The sequence below is a fragment of the Leptosomus discolor genome, chromosome 3 (genome assembly GCF_034619465.1).
Source record: "Leptosomus discolor isolate bLepDis1 chromosome 3, bLepDis1.hap2, whole genome shotgun sequence".
In the NCBI taxonomy this organism is placed as follows: Eukaryota; Metazoa; Chordata; class Aves; order Leptosomiformes; family Leptosomidae; genus Leptosomus; species Leptosomus discolor.
Genome location: NC_141393.1, coordinates 67804734 through 67821578, shown reverse-complemented (window position 1 = coordinate 67821578; position 16845 = coordinate 67804734). Strand labels below are relative to the sequence as shown.

The window sequence follows — 16845 nt, the reverse complement described above, 5'->3', positions numbered from 1 at the left end:
CAGCGCTTTGCCTGGGAGCCACAGGAAGACCTGGGCAGAAGGGCTGGGCATAGGGAGGGCATGCCACGGGAGCTGCAGTTTGCACAGGTGCACAATGTGGTTTGCAGCCCCATCATCTTCATTGGGGCTTCTTGTCTTAATGTGGCACTGGAGTGGCCCCAGCATGCAGGCAAAACCATGCATGGCCTCTCCCACCTCTCCCCAGGCCTGCACACCTCCCCAACTAGACCTCGGAGGAGAAACTGCCTTGCTTTGGAGGCTCACCCCACCACCAACATGCTGGAGAACTTCAAACAGGGCTAGCCTGGGCTGACCCGAAGGTGGAAGGTGGTATGTGGACCACCACCACTGAACTAAGCAGTTTGTATTAAGGCACAGAGAAGGGAAGGGAAAGGCTTTTTTAACAAAAAAAAATTAAAAATTATTAAAAAACCTCATAGCAGCTTGAAATTTCCAGACCCCCTGTCTTCTTCTGATCTGGGTTAGCAGCATTTCTTGAGGATTAACAAGGAAGCCAGGAAAATTGGAGTCAAAGCTTCCCCCTCCAACTGGGCAAGCAGATGCCTGGTGCATAGAGGAGACAGGGGGAGATGTCTGAGGCCAGCGAGGGCTATATCTGACATGAAGGCATGAGCACTCGCCCGGCTCCGCAAGCTGAGCATGCAGGAGCCTGGCTGGGATCCAGCCATGTACTGGGATGGCCAGCCTGGGGGGACTGGATCTGCTGTACAGGCACAGTGATAAATGTGCCTAAAGTCTCATGTCCCTGGGGAGGGAGAGACATTTTCTGGTAAATTGAAAGAAAGCAACACCAGCTTATAGGACCTCCACTGCTGTGCTCCATACAGCCTGGGCAATCTGGGCAGTAAATCTTCATCAGAGACCTTGGAGGTGGAAGTGACACAGGAGTCCAGTTGAGAACCTGCTTTCTTTACCTGGCTGTTTGGCCCTCTCAGCTGCATGGGTGTTTGCCTTTTACCTGGAAGGGGCCAGATGTGGGCCCAAGCAGCAAACACCCCACACTTTTCCATGCACCACAAATGTACAGCAGCCCAGTGCCCTGCTAAACTTCAATGTTCCTGGGTTAGGCTGTCCTGCTTTGCCCACTGAGATCTTTCTGATGCATTTCTAGCCCCTCTGGTCTGCTAACTCCTTCCAGTCCACTTTCTCCTCCATGTTCTCCCGCCTCCTTTCCCCGCTTTTGTGGTCTCTGTAGTCTTTGAACAGAAAGAGGAGGCAGAGGGGCTGACAACTCCATGGAAGCTCATCAGGGGGTTGTGCTGTGCTACCTTGATCTCTGGTCAAAATGCAGGCTGAGACTTTCAAAGCTGCCTGAAAATACCTGGGTGCACGGTTCTTCTTTGCTCCGTTCCCTCAAGCTAGCAGAAGGGGCTCAACCTCTCACAAAGGTAGCTTTGAGATCCTCAAATCTTTTCTCTCCCGCATTGGCAAGCGAAACCACCCCTCTGCAGGGCCTGACCTTTGGGGTCCCCAAACTGAGAGCATTCTCTCAGCATTAGAGTGGTCCTGTAAAGGATATCCTAGATATTCCTGTTAGAGAGCTACTTGAGATGGCACTTCAGGGTGGAAGCAACAGCAAGGAGCACTGTCCATTTTCCCCAAGGTGTCCAACCTCTGACTTTCAGGTCAGCTCTTTTAAATGCTACAGCTGTGGACGAAGCCAAACATTGCTCCTTGACAGTTCATTTCTCAGTGTAATAGAGGTGTGTGTGTAGGGGGGTGGTGCTCCCGTTGGACAGATGCTGCCCAAAACCAGAGAGCTCACATCACAAAGCACAAATGAATACGTTAAGTTCCCCTTGTTACCATTATTTTGGTTATTATTGGAGTTAGATGTGAAATAGCTTGGCATCTGTAAACCAGGCTGTTATGTGGACTCTCCAGGCTGAAACAGATTTCCTTGAGGAAGAGTCAAAGAAACTTTACCCTTCATGTCAGCATCGTCAGTCAAATGATCCTGCCAGCAGGAAGGCAACAAATCTCTGGAAGGATCTTGATTATACTATCAACATTTCCTCAAGGATCCCTTGTTGACAAGCAGTGATTTCTGAAGGGCCTTTCCTCACCCAGGTTAATAGATAAAAGTATCTTCTCTGAGACAACGAATTTCTTCATTCCCTTTCTCTTCCACTTATGCTATGGGAATTTCAGCTAAGATTGCAGCAGCCTTCTAAGCGTCCTTACTGCCCCTGCAGTGAAATTCAGCTAATGAAACAGAAGTGAGAGAATCACATAAACATCTGTATCCAAGAGCATCTCAGCTTGGACAGTGACAGCTGGATCCCAGACATGGCTCAGGCCTGCAAAAGGTAGACCCCAGAGCTTGGGTCCCCAGTCCAGCTGTAGCAGCCGTGGTGGTTTATGAGGTGCATGAGAGAGAAAGGCACTGCAGAAGGTCGGACGTGATGCTGAGCCCTGGCTGGGTTGAGTTCCTGCTCGCTTATATTACGGCTTAACTGTCCCTGTCCACAGGGGATCCAGAGCCATCCCTGAAGGAAGGTGCTTACAAGCAGCCCTTGAAAGAAATGACCAAGCTTCTTATAACAGCGCTGTGAGAAGTTGGGTGTGTCTTTCACATAGCAGCAGAATGGGCTGATCCCTTGGCAACCCATGGACACCCAAAGACACTTTTACACCTTCCCTGGAGAATAGTCCAATCCCCATAGCAGTTGGCGAGGCCAGCTGGGGGTTACATTCCCTCCATCATTACACTCTAAAAAGGCATGATTACTAGAGCTAGAAGAATAGTTCAAAGGGAGCCTGACTGGATTTCCAAGATTGAGCTAGTTAGCTGGCACGAGGAGTCTTCAGTGTCAGCCGTGGATCATGCCTGACTTTTGTCCAATATATAGTACACATGGAGAGTCTTGTTTTCTCATGCTCTTCAACACCTGTATGGCACTAAATCCTTTAGCAAGGCTGGTGCTTGCTGGGTTGATGGACAACAAGGAGACAATAGATCAAGAACTCAGTTTGCTGAACCCAGAAAGAACACAGAAAGGCTTCAGAAGACCCCAAAAACCTGATGTCCAAATATTCAGCCGAGACCCTGCTTGCTCATCAGCACATAAGGAACCTGTACCCCACCAGTGTCAGCCCCTTCCAGAGCACTCCATCACCTTCAACAACTGACTTTCTCCAAAACTGGCCTGAACAAAGAAAGAAATCTCTCACTCTGGCAGCTCCCATCCTCTACCTGCCAGGGCTGAAACACCAGAAGGATTTCCAGCAATCAACTGGCCCACTTACTGGCTAGTAGCTACTACTCACTACACATGCCAAGAGCTTTGTACTCATGATGAGTGCATATGCAGAACTCCAGATGAGATGGTACGCCAACATTCCAAGGAAAGCCTTTTGCTTTAGATCAGGCCACTCACATAGCAGTTAATCTGCATTATAAGAAAGCAATGAATTTTCTGTTTCTGATAGGTTTTTTGCTTACCGTAACAGGATCATACTCTACCATCAAAGATGTTAGATAATAACAAATGTGAAAATGCTATGCCAATGTGCATTGCTGTGAAAATGTAAACCACTTCACATGATTTTCCTTAACTTATCTCACAGGCTGTTCAGACCCATAGGGAAGTTACACACACATCAGAGGAGCCTTGGGAACTCCCAGAGGGCATCGTTTTTACCAGCAGTTCCTGCAGCATGACTGAGATGGCCTAACTTTGCAAGCTGAGTTGATCTGATTGCACGTCCAGTGCCTGAAATGCCACAGGCACTCAAGCTGTTCTACAGTTTGCAAAGCAGTCCATGTGATCATAGCTATAATCATAATTTGCTCAGCTCCCCTTGGCCCAAGAAATGCTCCTAACACTGTGAAAAGCTGTTTACAGAAACCACTTCCTTCATTATGAGGCAAGAAATTTGGCAACTCCTTCCTTGTGCACAACAACCCTACACCAGAGCAAAGTAGAGATGAAGTCTGCATCAAATTAAAAATGGAAGGGGGCACTAAATAATTATTTATTTAACTGACTCCTGGCAGGCCAGTGCTTCCAGGGGTCATCCCCCGCCTCTGAGTGCCATGCAGCCGTGTCATCCTTTCCTTGCCTATTCTTAGTATTTATTAGCCTTGAGAGCCTGCCCGTAAGGATGTGAGCCTTCAGGAAGAACAAGCACATAATTACCAGATTTGGGCTAGTGTCAAGACTCTGGGGAGGACCCAGCCAGTGCCAGGGAATCTTTAGCGACCGTACCCAATGGGGATTCAGCTGGAGGCATCGCAGGTATTGGCTTAGTGCAGGACTAGTGAATCACCAGGAATTTTTCCCCGAAGCATCAGGAAAAATCTCCAATTGAAATTCCAATGCTTGAGATTAAATTTAGCCAAGATGTGCAGGGGGTAAAATGTTGACCCTGACAAAGGGCAGTCATTCATTCTTACAACCCCCAATGCCTTGATGTATGTTTTATCACTTTTAGGAAAGACAGCAGCTCCAGGAATCTTCCAGCATCTGATTACATCTAATTACCCAAGAGTCTGTGAACACTTCTGTATATGCTTGATTTTCACCAAGTGACAAGTGTGTTGAGGTGCACTGGAAAATTTGCATGCTTTAGGTTGTACTTAATGTACACGTGTGTGCAGCAGCAGTTTACACCTTCTTCCCTTTCACCTAAACCAGGAGAATGCCTCTCAAATTTCAAGAAATCTGCATGACCAGAGCAAGCTGCTTTGCCTTGTACCTATCAAATCAGCTCTTCAAGACTGCCAGCATACCATCACCGCTTCTCCTTGTTCACCTTGGGAGAAGAGGAGGAAGGAAACTGTAATAACAGACCCGCCACAGACTTACTTCTTAGGCTTGCCCGCTGTGTTCTCGGCCACGTGGTATCCAGGCTTGCACTTGTAGCGACAGACTGAGCCCACGTCGTGGTTCCCATGCAGGCACCGTGGGACCAGCAGTTTGGCATTGGCCACCACAGGAGGTGCATCGCACTCCAGCTTGCAGTAGGCTTCTGGGAGTGACCAGAGGCCATCCTCCAGGCAGGTCAACCACTGGTTTGTTCCTGACCCCAAAAGAGAAGCAGTGTGTTGGGGTTACAGCTGACCCAGAGATGGACTCCTGCTGAGGGAAGCTCAGAGCAACCAGCAAATGTGCTTTTGTTAGATTGGATACTGATGCCAAGGGAGGCAACAAATACGAAGACCATGGACTCCATTGCATGCTTGGTCAGGCTGGGCAGAAATTCCTTGAATGCAGACAGAAGCAGAGAAGGGACAACTTCTAGGGGATAGACAAAGGATCTTGATTCTGCAAATCTCCCCAAAACTTTCCCTTAAACTTCCCCTCTCTGGTGATGCCTCAGGATATCCTTCAGTGGGCTGGGGGCTTTTGTGTATGTCACCTATCTGTCATATTTAGTTCGGCCCATCTTCATTACCCCCAAGTGCTTTTTGAAGCTTGTCCTTACCTACCCTTACAACCTGTGATATCCTGTGCTACATGTGCAGTACGAGATAGGAAGTGGCAGGAGGACAGATGTGGGACCTTTAACTGGTGTGAATAGGAATTCAAACCACCCATTACTAAAGGTTTGGGTTGAGTATTACAGCCTAACTCTTCGTTGTCTCTTTAGAGAAAAGGGCGTTTGGGAGACCCAGCTAACAGGTGGCTGAAACTGCACAGCTCTGGATGTGCCTGCAGTAAGTGTCTAGGACTGCATCATCCACATGGTGCGGATGATGGACGGTCCACTGGGAACTGCTGAGCAAGAAAAAAAGCTGTACTGAATGGGACTCTTCGTACTAGAGAGGTTTGGATCAGCAGGTTCCCAGTGCAGCCAGGCTGCTCCATGCTCCCTTCAAGCATTCATTTCTTTTTATGGGATGACCACTCTGCCTATAACTGCTCTTGGACCAGGGCAAGACCATGCCTCCGCTCAATGCCTCCGCTCAGTGCCTGCACTCCTGGCAGGCCAGTGCTTCCAGGGGTCATCCCCCGCCTCTGAGTGCCATGCAGCCGTGTCATCCTTTCCTTGCCTATTCTTAGTATTTATTAGCCTTGAGAGCCTGCCCATAAGGATGTGAGCCTTCAGGAAGAACAAGCATCAAGCACGTCCCTGCCTCGACAGCTCAGCCGAGTCGGCTGGACCTCTAAGACTTTACCCGTACAGCTTGGCAGCCTTGGCCAAGCACCACCAGACATCGTGTCAGCCACTGGAAGTCACCCAAGGTGCTCCACCGGGGGGATGCCTTCCCACCAAGGGAGCCCATGGCAAACCTCCTGTTGACTTCAGCGGGAACAAGAGGCGGCTGTAAGTAAGGGATCAGATTAAAGCCCTGCCCTGAGCTGACCCACCCAAGGCAACGAGCATTGGTTCATGCAGAATTTGGGCTGTGGAGTCGTCATTCATGTGCTACCCTTTGATCAGCTCACACTGGGGATCTGCTGGCATGCCCCTGTTGTGAAATGAGACCTTAATTCCCTGCAGTTTTTGCTCCTTGGATTTAACTTTTTTTTAAAAAAAGTAAATTATTTTCATACGTTTCAGCTATAAATGTCTCCATAAAATAGGGCAGCCATTAAAATGATTTGTTGTATGCAATTGTTCAGAGCAAAAGCACTGGTGGAAACTCACATAAAGTCCCAATATTTGAAGCTGTCAAGGCGATTACCCCCGAAATCCCATCCAACTCAGCCTTGTATAGACAGGAACAGTAGCTCTTTCTCTGACTTGACTTAAAAACATTCCTGCGGCTATTGATGGAGTCGGCAGAGTGAAAGCCAAGCCATGGCATGTCTTGGGGGCTGCTGTGTGTCTGGGTGGTGAACATCTTCCAGACTGCTCTGCAACTGTGGGCATCAGTCTCTACAGCTTTATACAGCCCCAGGCCTCCTGAACCACAGGCTTTCCCACAGCCACCAGACACTGAGCCACTTTTGGCTCTCTGAAGTCCTGTCTGTCTGTCCGCGCTGGCTGCCTGCATGCTTCTTGCCTCCCTTGTCCCCATAATACTGGAGGCTGCCAGACCTCAGCAGCTATCAGGAGAAGACATCCCTACACCCTGAGATGGATAAGGGCTGCTGGCCAGCAGATGGGAGTCGGAGGGAACTATTCCTACACTATGGTGTCTCTGCTCAAGGAGGATGGATGCCCACTATTTCAGGAAGTCTCTCAAGAGCCCACCTGGCTGGCAGAAGCCAGGATAACTGGGAAATTCGAAGTACCAGTGCTCTGTTCGGGCAGCTTGGGAGAGGCATGGAAACATGGCACCAAAAAGGGTGATTAAATCTCTCAGCTCTCCAGTCTGTACCTTGAAGCTTGGCTGGGTGGATGCAGGAAAAGGAACATCTCTGCAGGTAGGTGGTCCCCTTGGGGCAGGAGAACTCAGCGTAGTACACATGGGACTGGTCAGGGACACTGCAGTCAACAGGGTCACAAGTCACAGATCTGTCCCACCGTCCTGAGATGCACGTCAGCACGACATTCTGCTGCGGAGAAAGCAAGGCTCCATCAGACCTCTGCGAGTGAGCTTTAATCTACCAGTTTGCTACCACAGCAGGAAGGGCTGACCCAGGTTTCAGGACAAGGAGAGGTTTCCCCCATTTTTCCTCCCCCAATGTGCCCTTTATCCCCACTCTGGACACCAAGTCATGGAGCTCTTACCTGTTCACGGGGTGACATTTGGGGTGTGAAAGCAGTGAGTGGCCCTTGAGGTAATACAAAAGCCACCTGCAGAAGAGACCTTCTAATGCTTGGTCTGTAGCTGCTTGCCTCCTGAAAACACTAGCTGCATGCACATTGTCTGAGCTGTGACAGAGCACATTAAGGGAAAAAGGAAAATCCCTTCAGGATACGCTACAACTTCCTGAGCTACAAGTTGTTCCCAGCTCTGAGTGCTGCCATTTTCTCCCCTATGAGAACAAGTTAACCTCAACCATTGACAGGCAGCTCTCCTGTTGATTGTTTTTCCCTAAATGCAACGATTCTCTCATGCCTCAACCACAGACCCCACTGAAATCAGAGGTTTGTATAACCTCATTTAGAAATCCTGATTACATGGCCCCTCTTACACAGCTGGAGGATTGCACGAGAACTTAACCCCCATGATCTGCATGTGCCATGGACTTCATCAAAACAGTGTAGTGTATGACAGTGTGCCATGAGCAGCGTGGTCTAGTGAAAGGTGTCCCTAGCCATGGCAGTGGAGTTGGACAGGATGGTCTTTTAAAGGTCCCTTCCAGCCCCAACTGCTCTATGATTTCCGCTCCCAGATCACTAACCCCAGCCCAGCAGTCCTCAGGCAGGGGCTGCGGACCAAAAGAGGTCTTTCAACTGTTCCTGATGTCCCTTCACTGGCTGAGTACGATGCTGGTCGTACAGTCAAATGTGTGACCTGCTCTCACAGGCAACATGTTTTGATTTAACCTGGATGTGGTGGCTCTGAAGGACATCACTAAATCTGAGTCTGGTACTCTTGGGTGTGCAGCAGGATCATGGTGTAGCTGAACCAGGCAGAGAGGATGCTCGGGGAGACCTGTGTGCATTTTCCCAAAATGCCTCAAGATGAGTAGGGTCACACAGCAAAACCAGTAACATCACTGGGGGGCTCAGGGCAGGGCATTTGCAAGCTGCCATCTGCTGTGACAGCCACATGGCAAAGCTCTGTCCAGAAGTTTCCCATCTCACTGCCAAGTGCAGGAAAACTGTCACCCGAGGCAGATTTATTTTGTGTGGTTTTATTTCAGAGAACGGGAACATTTTGTTTTCCCTGGGCATGCCTTGGCCCGCAGAGCCATGCAGCCGTGTAATTAATAACCTTCCTGCTGACAAGGGGCCGAGTGGTGCATCCCCAGCTGTCCCATTGCTCTTTCCAGCACCCACCTCTCCTTCAGCAAACACCAACGGCGGCAGCACGGGAAACATGCCTGCCAAGTATCACAAGCACTTGCAACTCTCTGAGGAGAGGAAAGGTCTACCCAGCTGACATGGCCTGACTCCCCTCCATCTGCCTCCACCCTGTGCAAGTTCACACTCTCACTTGGGCTGGCACAGGGACCAGCTCAGCCCCAGAGACTCCTGCTTCCCTCCAGGAACAGCCTAAGGATGGGACACACTGTGCCCACAACCCTGCCAAGGTAACTGCCCAGATGCGAGGCAGCCCCACTCTCAAGGATGCATCAGTACCAGGTCTCCTGCATCAATGGCCAAGAGCCATGTTGGCTTGTGGTTTTTATGAGGCATCCCCCAGCCCTCTGGAAAGCAGTACAAACTCTTTCACGGTGACCTCTGCGCTGCCCTGCTGGTGTGGGCAGCCTTATTGCAATGCCACACAAAGGAAGAAAAGCTCTCTGTGCTGTCAGCTGCCTCTAAATATAGTCGCTCTGCAGTGACTTCATTTTTTCCTGATCCACTAACTTCAGCTTTAAAAGAGAAAACATCCCAGGGAGATTTAACCCTCTCAGCAATGCCCATCTTGAGAACAGAAATGTCTACCTCTCCCTCTGTGGGAGTGCATCACCCTGGCTCAGGACACCCCCTGCAGCAGCTTTTAGCCTGGCAGAGCCTTAGTCTGCAGGCAGCACTGGGCTGGGAGAGCTGGAAGGACTGCAGCAACGGAAGGAGAGGGGCCTCCAGACCAAGACCACCAGCCACCAGCACAGAGGTCCAGCACCAGAGCCTCCACTGGGCTGAGATTTGTTGGAAAAGCAGCAAAGAGATCAGGGCTGGAGGAACAAGGTATTCTGGGGTTACTCCAACCATCTCGGGGTGTTTAAACCTTTCTTAACTAGCGTTCAGTCCAACAGGCCATGAGATCACCCCCACTCTACGGTCCACTCACCTGTATGGAGCCTAGGCCCTTCCCATTGCCAGAGCGGAGGATGAAGCCCTTTTCACAGGTGACGGTGCAAGCCATGTGCCTCGGGCCATCAGAGGTACAGTTGAGGGTGGCAGCGTGAGCAAGCAGTGGCCTTGTGCAGCTTCCTGATCCTGCACAGGCACCATGGACACAGCTATGGAAGAAAAGAGGGAAGGGATCAACCAGTGGGTCCCAGGACTTCTTCAGCAAGGAGGGGCTTTCTCCAGGTGGCACCTGCATGGGGTGCTCAGAGGGTCACAGAAGCCTACAGAGATGCACATCTATCCCTTAGCCCCAGCTTCTCCCAGGCTTGAAATCTCCTGAAGTTGACGCCCAGGAGGGTACTTTTTCCCAGCTCTACCTTGGCTAGACCTCAGCCCAGTCCCAGTCCACACCTTCCCACAGACCATTGTGTCCTCCCAAGCTGATGAAAGGAGGTACGCTCCACCCAAAAACGCTCCTTCCAAAATCCATGCTGTCTGCTGGGGCTACTCCAGCTCTTCTGCCCCAGGGTGTGCAAGCTGCATCGCACAGAGCCTGCACACAGCCTGGCACCAGAGGGGCTGGTGGTGCTCAGTGCAGGTGGACAGACACTGAGAGGAGGGAGGTAACAGGGGGAGGGCAGGTAGATGGCATATCCAGCAAGGCCACAATTCTCCCATGGCCCAAGTGGGAAAGTTGGTATTAGATGGTCTTATCAAGCAGCACTCCTGAATGCACAAGGAGTAAAGCTATAAACAGCAGCCATTGTAGTACCTTCCTGAGAGGGCTGCAGCTTTCCCTGCAGCAAGGTGACCTCCACCACACAACAATATCTCAACATGCTCAAATCATACTGGATGCCAGAGAGCTTGTGGCAAGACACCTCCTGAAACTACGCTTTGCAGTGCTATACGGAGGACACCGTTAGACTCACGCATGGTTGCAGTCACTCACATGTGTCCTCCCCTACATACTCTGCTCATGCATACGTCTCAGACACTAGTGTTTGGGGACAGACAGTGGATAGCAAGAGATCTGCACTTTCCAAAGGCAACAAAGCCCAAACAGTAACACTGGGTGTTTTTCCTTCCTGGTAACTCTTGAATCCACACCTCAATTTCAGTCAGCCTTAGCACAGAATAAGACAAGATTTGCAGCAACATGTGGTCAGGAAGAGAAGACCTTTTTAAAGCCTCTGCTGATTAAAGGGCGATGGTGTGTCAAACCCTGTATTAGACACCAGAGAATCCACAGAGGATTCTGATTTACCCACATAATTCAGGATCTGTCTTTAATTTTAATCTGTGTTATCACAGTAGCAACATTGATGCAGTCCCTATTCTCCTTTCCAAACCTGGAGAAACAGCAGATATGACTTAGCAGATTTCATCAATAATTTCATCAAAAGCATCATCAAAAGCTCAGGAACTTGGTGTTTCACTCACAGTCCAAAACACATCTACATATTTGAAGCAGCTGGCTGAACTAATCCCAAACCCTGAAGTACAAAACTGGTTTATTAATTTTGCACTAAGATATAGGACATCGTGACAGCCAATTAATCATCATTAATTAAATAGAAGCACTATTTATGGCTAATCAAGGAAAGCAGAGAATCCACAGAGGATTCTCCAAGTGCAAGGAAAGGTTTAGCTGGAGAAGAAACCTCTGCAGATATTAGGGAACCATCCATGACATGTTCTTCAAACTACGTGTAGTCCCCCCCAGACATGGCAGCAGAGTTCTGTAAGCTTCATGTCCACACAGCTACACCACAACCTGTGGTGGAAGGGAGAAGCTGGACACGCTGCAGCTGTCTCTTCCACCCCACTCTTGTCACCTTCTCACTCTGCTTTGATGGTCTTCAGCACCTGTGTTCTTCCCACAGGCCCGCACAGCATTTCAAGCCTGTGCATGTTGATGCCAGGTTCTTGGGGATCAAGACCATGTCAACATACACCTGCCCAGCTCTACAGATCCAGCTGTGGCCACCATGGTAAGATGCAGCTGAAACAAGGAATTACCCTCCCCTGTGCACCACCTCAAGTCACAAGAGATCCCAGGAAAGCTTGCAGTTTGTCACTTGTCCCTTGGAAATAAACAGCCCCCTCCTCACCACAGCAGCTTCTCACCAAGGACTAGTCATTAGGTACTGATAAATTAAGCATCACAAATAATCCCATAGTGAAGACGAGTGCTGGCCGGAGGGCTACAGTCTCCATCAGTGAAACACAGCCAGTAGATTAATTACCTGTGACAGAAAGAGGCCAAGACACGGGGTTGACACAACAGCTCCCACAGGAAAATGGTTATCTGGTGGTCAGGCTTTCTCTTTTACCAAGTGGTATAGGTGCAAAACCTGACATCAGCCCTCCTGAAGAAGGGGCAGAAGTACTGCAGCTTCAGGTGATAACTGGGGAGAAAAGGGAGGGAGTTCCACCCAAACGCCTCCCCTCTGCTCCCTGCTCCATGTGGGACTGATGACAGTTTTTGTGCACTGTGTTTCACCCAGAGGAGGCAGAAGGAGCCTTTGCTTGTTGCGTTCACGCAACCCCTCCAGCCAAGGATGCACAGCTAGAAATCCCAGAAACGACACCCAAAAAAAAAAAAAATCGGTGCTGACACAGTTGTTAAGGGAACACAATGTGCTGTTGCTGTTGACTCTGGACAAGTCCACTGAGCCAAAGACATGGTGGAAACCTGCAGGCCACAGCCCTAAAAGAGCCGGTGGGCACAGGAGGGGACCACAAAGGAGAACAAGAAAGGGGCTGTTTTTTCAATGCAGACCTGTTTATGAAGTGAGAAATGGTTTCAGGGCAGCTGCTGCAAATTCTTTCACTAGCTTATATTTCCATTTGCTTCCTTTTTAAAGAATTTGTTTTATGAGCACAGCGTTTGTCAGGTCATTAGCTTCTGAGGGCATCTGGTACCAATTGTATAGCCCCCTCTCCTCCCGCAGTCACCTTCTCCGGGTGGTTCCTTTGCTCCCTGCCTGTGTCCCCAGTGCACACACACACACTCCTGTCCCTGACTCCACTTCCTTGTGATCGAGCTGCTGTCCTAAACGTCCTCCTGTGCGTGCCTCTGCACATGCATGTGCAAAAGGGGCTGAGCTTTCCAGCCTTGCTCTTGCATTCCATACCTTACCAGCCATGGGCATGCAGGGATATGCAGCTGCTGCACAGCATCCCTCCTACCACGGTGCTTGGTGCTACATCAACACATCACTGCATGAAAGTCCTTACCCTTGGGTGCCTCTGGGCACATGGAGGGTGGTTATCTAGCCAAACCATAGATCACATGTTGGGAAGTGGTGCTGGGGTTCACCAAGTGGCTGCAGGTTACAGGGCAGCTGGGTGGCCACACTGGGAGTCCAAGACACCTAACTCCATCTACTCACGGTGTTGTGTTGAGTTATGGAGCGTGTGCTCATCACAGGACTGGTTCAAGAAGGGTGGGTTGGTACCCTCTGGACACATCCAGCCAGGCCAAGTGCTTGGTTGGAGCATATCTGCTAGCACTGGTGGAGCGACAGCACGTTGTCTGGGGCAGCCACTGCAGTCGGGACAATGCTGTTATTGCATAACAAGTGATGAAGCACTGATCCTTTTCAGCACTACTGGGCACATTTTGGTTTTCCACCAGTTTGGAAAAGTAACTAGCAATGCTGGTATGAAATAGATCAAGAGATGAGCAAGTTTCTTACCATATATATGCAAAATGTTACATAGATTAGTTATACATAAGGGATTGATAATTGTAGGTCATAATATAAAAATGTTTCTTTTTATATACACCACATGTATATACTCATGCACACATACTTTATGTGCATATAGATGTGTTTTAGAAATAGTTAGCTTTCTTTTTGCCCCCAAAGGTGACTAACTTATCACCATTTTCTCTGTGACTAACTACACCCCTGTCCCACAAATACCCACTAGGTAAAACTGTTCTCATCCTACATGTAGCTTTGAAGTCTGGTGCTACTATTCCAGACCTGAAGAGGGGCTCAGATGACTGAAAGTTGTCTGATTTTCTCAAATATATCAGTAAGCTTAAAAAAATATGTATCATCTCTACCTACAAACTTTGCCTTTATTTCTTCCTTTATCATTATCAACATCACGACTATCACTGCAATACCCTGGGCCAGGACACTCTTGAGCCTGATGACATACAAGTGCAGGACAAAAAGAAAAAACCCCACTCTGCGGCCTGGCCCCATCATGATCCACATGCTTTACCAGGGTTCGGGTAAAGTGATAGAATAAATCACTGCTCCCAGCTGCTGGAACAGCCTAACGAAGGCTGGACAAGGAAACTGTGTAGTTAGCCCAGTTCTGATCTCAGCACGAAGGAGCTCTTTCTCCTTTTGATGATAAATGAAATCCCTGTATCACAGCTGCAAACTCCTGACTTTTTCACATTTCTGATTCAGGACATATAAGATGTGGGATGAGCCAATATTTTTTTTTCTGCACAAAACATCCAAAAAAATTTCCATTTTTATCTCATCATCTTTTGAAGCTCAAATTAATGATTTGTCAACAACAGTTTTACAAAACACTAAGCTTTTTCTCTTAGCTTATTCCACGTCAGCACCAGCCTGCATGATTTTCTGGGCTTACCAAGTCCCGTAACTTACACATTAAAGAAAGTTTCAGATCTGGAAATTTGTGAAACTCTGCCTAGTAGTGGCCTTAACTGCTCTGGAATGATAAGAGCTTTGTTCTGAAACGGGATCAAATCTATAAACCAGAGCAAAACTTTTCCTTTGGGATGCTTCATCTTTCTAGAATAAAAGCAGGAGGTAACTGTCAGCAATGCAGCATGTTGAGCCAGTGGGGGCAACACTGGTAGGGAGACATTGTTTTGTTGCAACAACCCCCAAATTCTGAAAAGCTGAAATTTCACATTTTACAGCAATTATTTCAGGGAACCCAGAAAATACTGATGGATTTACCCAAGTCAAGCTAAGCCAAGCCAAATCCAGTGCAGCTGCTTAAAGTATAATAAATCATCCATAAATTGCTGTAGTTATCTACCCAAGCTTTCAGCCCAAAGATTGCTGCTAAAACAGCCCTTATCAAGCTCCAACTTTAACAGGAGAAATTATTGTAAGGTGTTCATGTCATGGTGCAAATTTCTGGGGAGAGGGGTTATGGGAGATGTTGATGGAGAGGTAGAGGCTTCAGCCAAATCTCCTGAAGTTAAAAGTAATCACTGCATGTACTCCGGTGGAGTCTGCATTGTGGCACTGAACATCAATGAGATAAAAGATGTTTACCCCAATGTGGTCTAGCAAAAGAGAATAGCTAGGAAATGAGAAAAGGTGTTTTGGAAATACTTGGGAACTTCTCCCTTCAGGCATGTTTCTTGTGAAGGGGAAAGGTCTCACTTTTCCAGGAAATCTGATGGCAACCACACTTGTGGGAGCAGGCTACGTGTACAGACCCAATGTTGGTGATGCTTCTTGATTACGATCTTCATCGAGGTTGTCATCTCAAGAAAAGATGTTTGCTTCTGTACGTGACTCCCAAAGAAACTTGGCAAAAAATAACATCCCTGTGAGTCATCCACTGTCATTTACCTCACAGATAGAGAAAAGGTAGCAGTAAGATGTCAAGTGACCTGTTGGCCCCTCCATAGCCATAGTCACGAAGGAAGAAAAAAGAAGCAAGAGCAGATCTATCTTAATATATTTCCCGACAGTTCCTTTCCATGGTTTTTTGTTGTTTGCTACACCAAAATAGATTTATAGAAGCACAGAAAGTGAGGCTGAAGGCAATGTCAAGTTTGGTCTAGTCAGCTTCCCAACCTGAGGCAGGACAGACTGTACCTTCATCATTCCTGAGAGGAGTTGGCCTGACTCCTTCCCCAGTCAGATGCACACATATCCATTGTGAGGCCAGCATGCAGGTAGGATTTATCTACCAGTGTTCCTCAAGGGTGCATATGCAGCTATCCCAAACACCACCTTTATCCGTATCCAATCCCCCCAGCAATACACTGTACCTTATTTCTGCCATCTCTTGTCTTGTCCAGAGGAATTTACTTCTGATCCACATCCACCACCAAGAAAGATGTAGAAATAGTGGAGGGATTTCAAAAGGGAGCTGCAAGCAGAAGCCATAGCTGGACTCTATGCTATAAGATTTATCATCACGGGGAGGAGATAGTGAGAGGATCTGATCACTCTGTACAGACACTTATAAACAGAAAAGTCATCTGCTGGCAGGAGGCATTTAGACCTCTCTGACAAGGATAGAGCAAAAGCAACAACTTTCATCTTGAAATCAGAGGCAACTTCTCAACAAAGAGGGTTACTGGATATAAGAATAGCTCAGCAGGGGAGACGGTGGACTCATCACCTCCTGCAGCCTGTAACATGAGATAAGAAAACCTTCTGAAGGACATGTTTAAGCCTGTGAAAAATGCTAGTGCCTGTATACGACATTAGGGAAGGCAAGGCAGAATGGGGGCAGGTTGGCTGTGGTGGTACACTGAGGGGTCTGCAGGCAAACCTCAGGTTCTCCCAGCACTTGTTCCCTTCTTCACTGGACACTGGAAGGACAGAAGGCTTTCTGTCATTGATGTAATGGCCATACTAGTAAGAGACTAAGGAATCAAGATCAAGCTTCAGGTTTTCACCAGGAGCTGTGCCAGGGTCAGGAAGGAAACCTGCCTTGCACCTTACACAACTGCTCTGTGTTGTAAATCACCCTCCCTTGATGTATCAGGGGTTGGCTATGCTTGAACAAGTTTCTCAGACCTGGTGGCCCTTTCAATGAGGTGACACCATGTATGCTGTTTCTAAGCTGTTCAGCTGCTGTGTTTGAGTCAAGATCAAATTGGTGGAAAACTTTTGTGTTGAGAGATTTTTTTTTTTTCTAGGTGAGACTGGCTAGTCTCAGGGAAAGGCAGAAGATGCCTTGAGCATCCTAAAAAAAGCCCATATACAAAGCATTAACCTCAAGAAGCTGACTAGACTGCAGAGAGCAAATAGAATGGGGCAGCCC

At 48.4% G+C, this 16845-nt stretch overlaps 1 protein-coding gene across 1 annotated transcript in view; it reads right to left on the bottom strand.

Moving 5' to 3' along the window:
* The window catches only part of PAPPA2 (pappalysin 2), a 93571-nt gene that overhangs the window by 23209 nt on the left and 53517 nt on the right, over positions 1–16845 (bottom strand). The window contains exons 14-16 of the mRNA XM_086462661.1: positions 9824–9995; positions 7295–7472; positions 4833–5046 (exon numbers count right to left, since the gene is read on the bottom strand). Coding sequence (XP_086318787.1) covers positions 4833–5046; positions 7295–7472; positions 9824–9995 — 564 coding nt within the window. The remainder of the gene's footprint in view (positions 1–4832; positions 5047–7294; positions 7473–9823; positions 9996–16845) is intronic.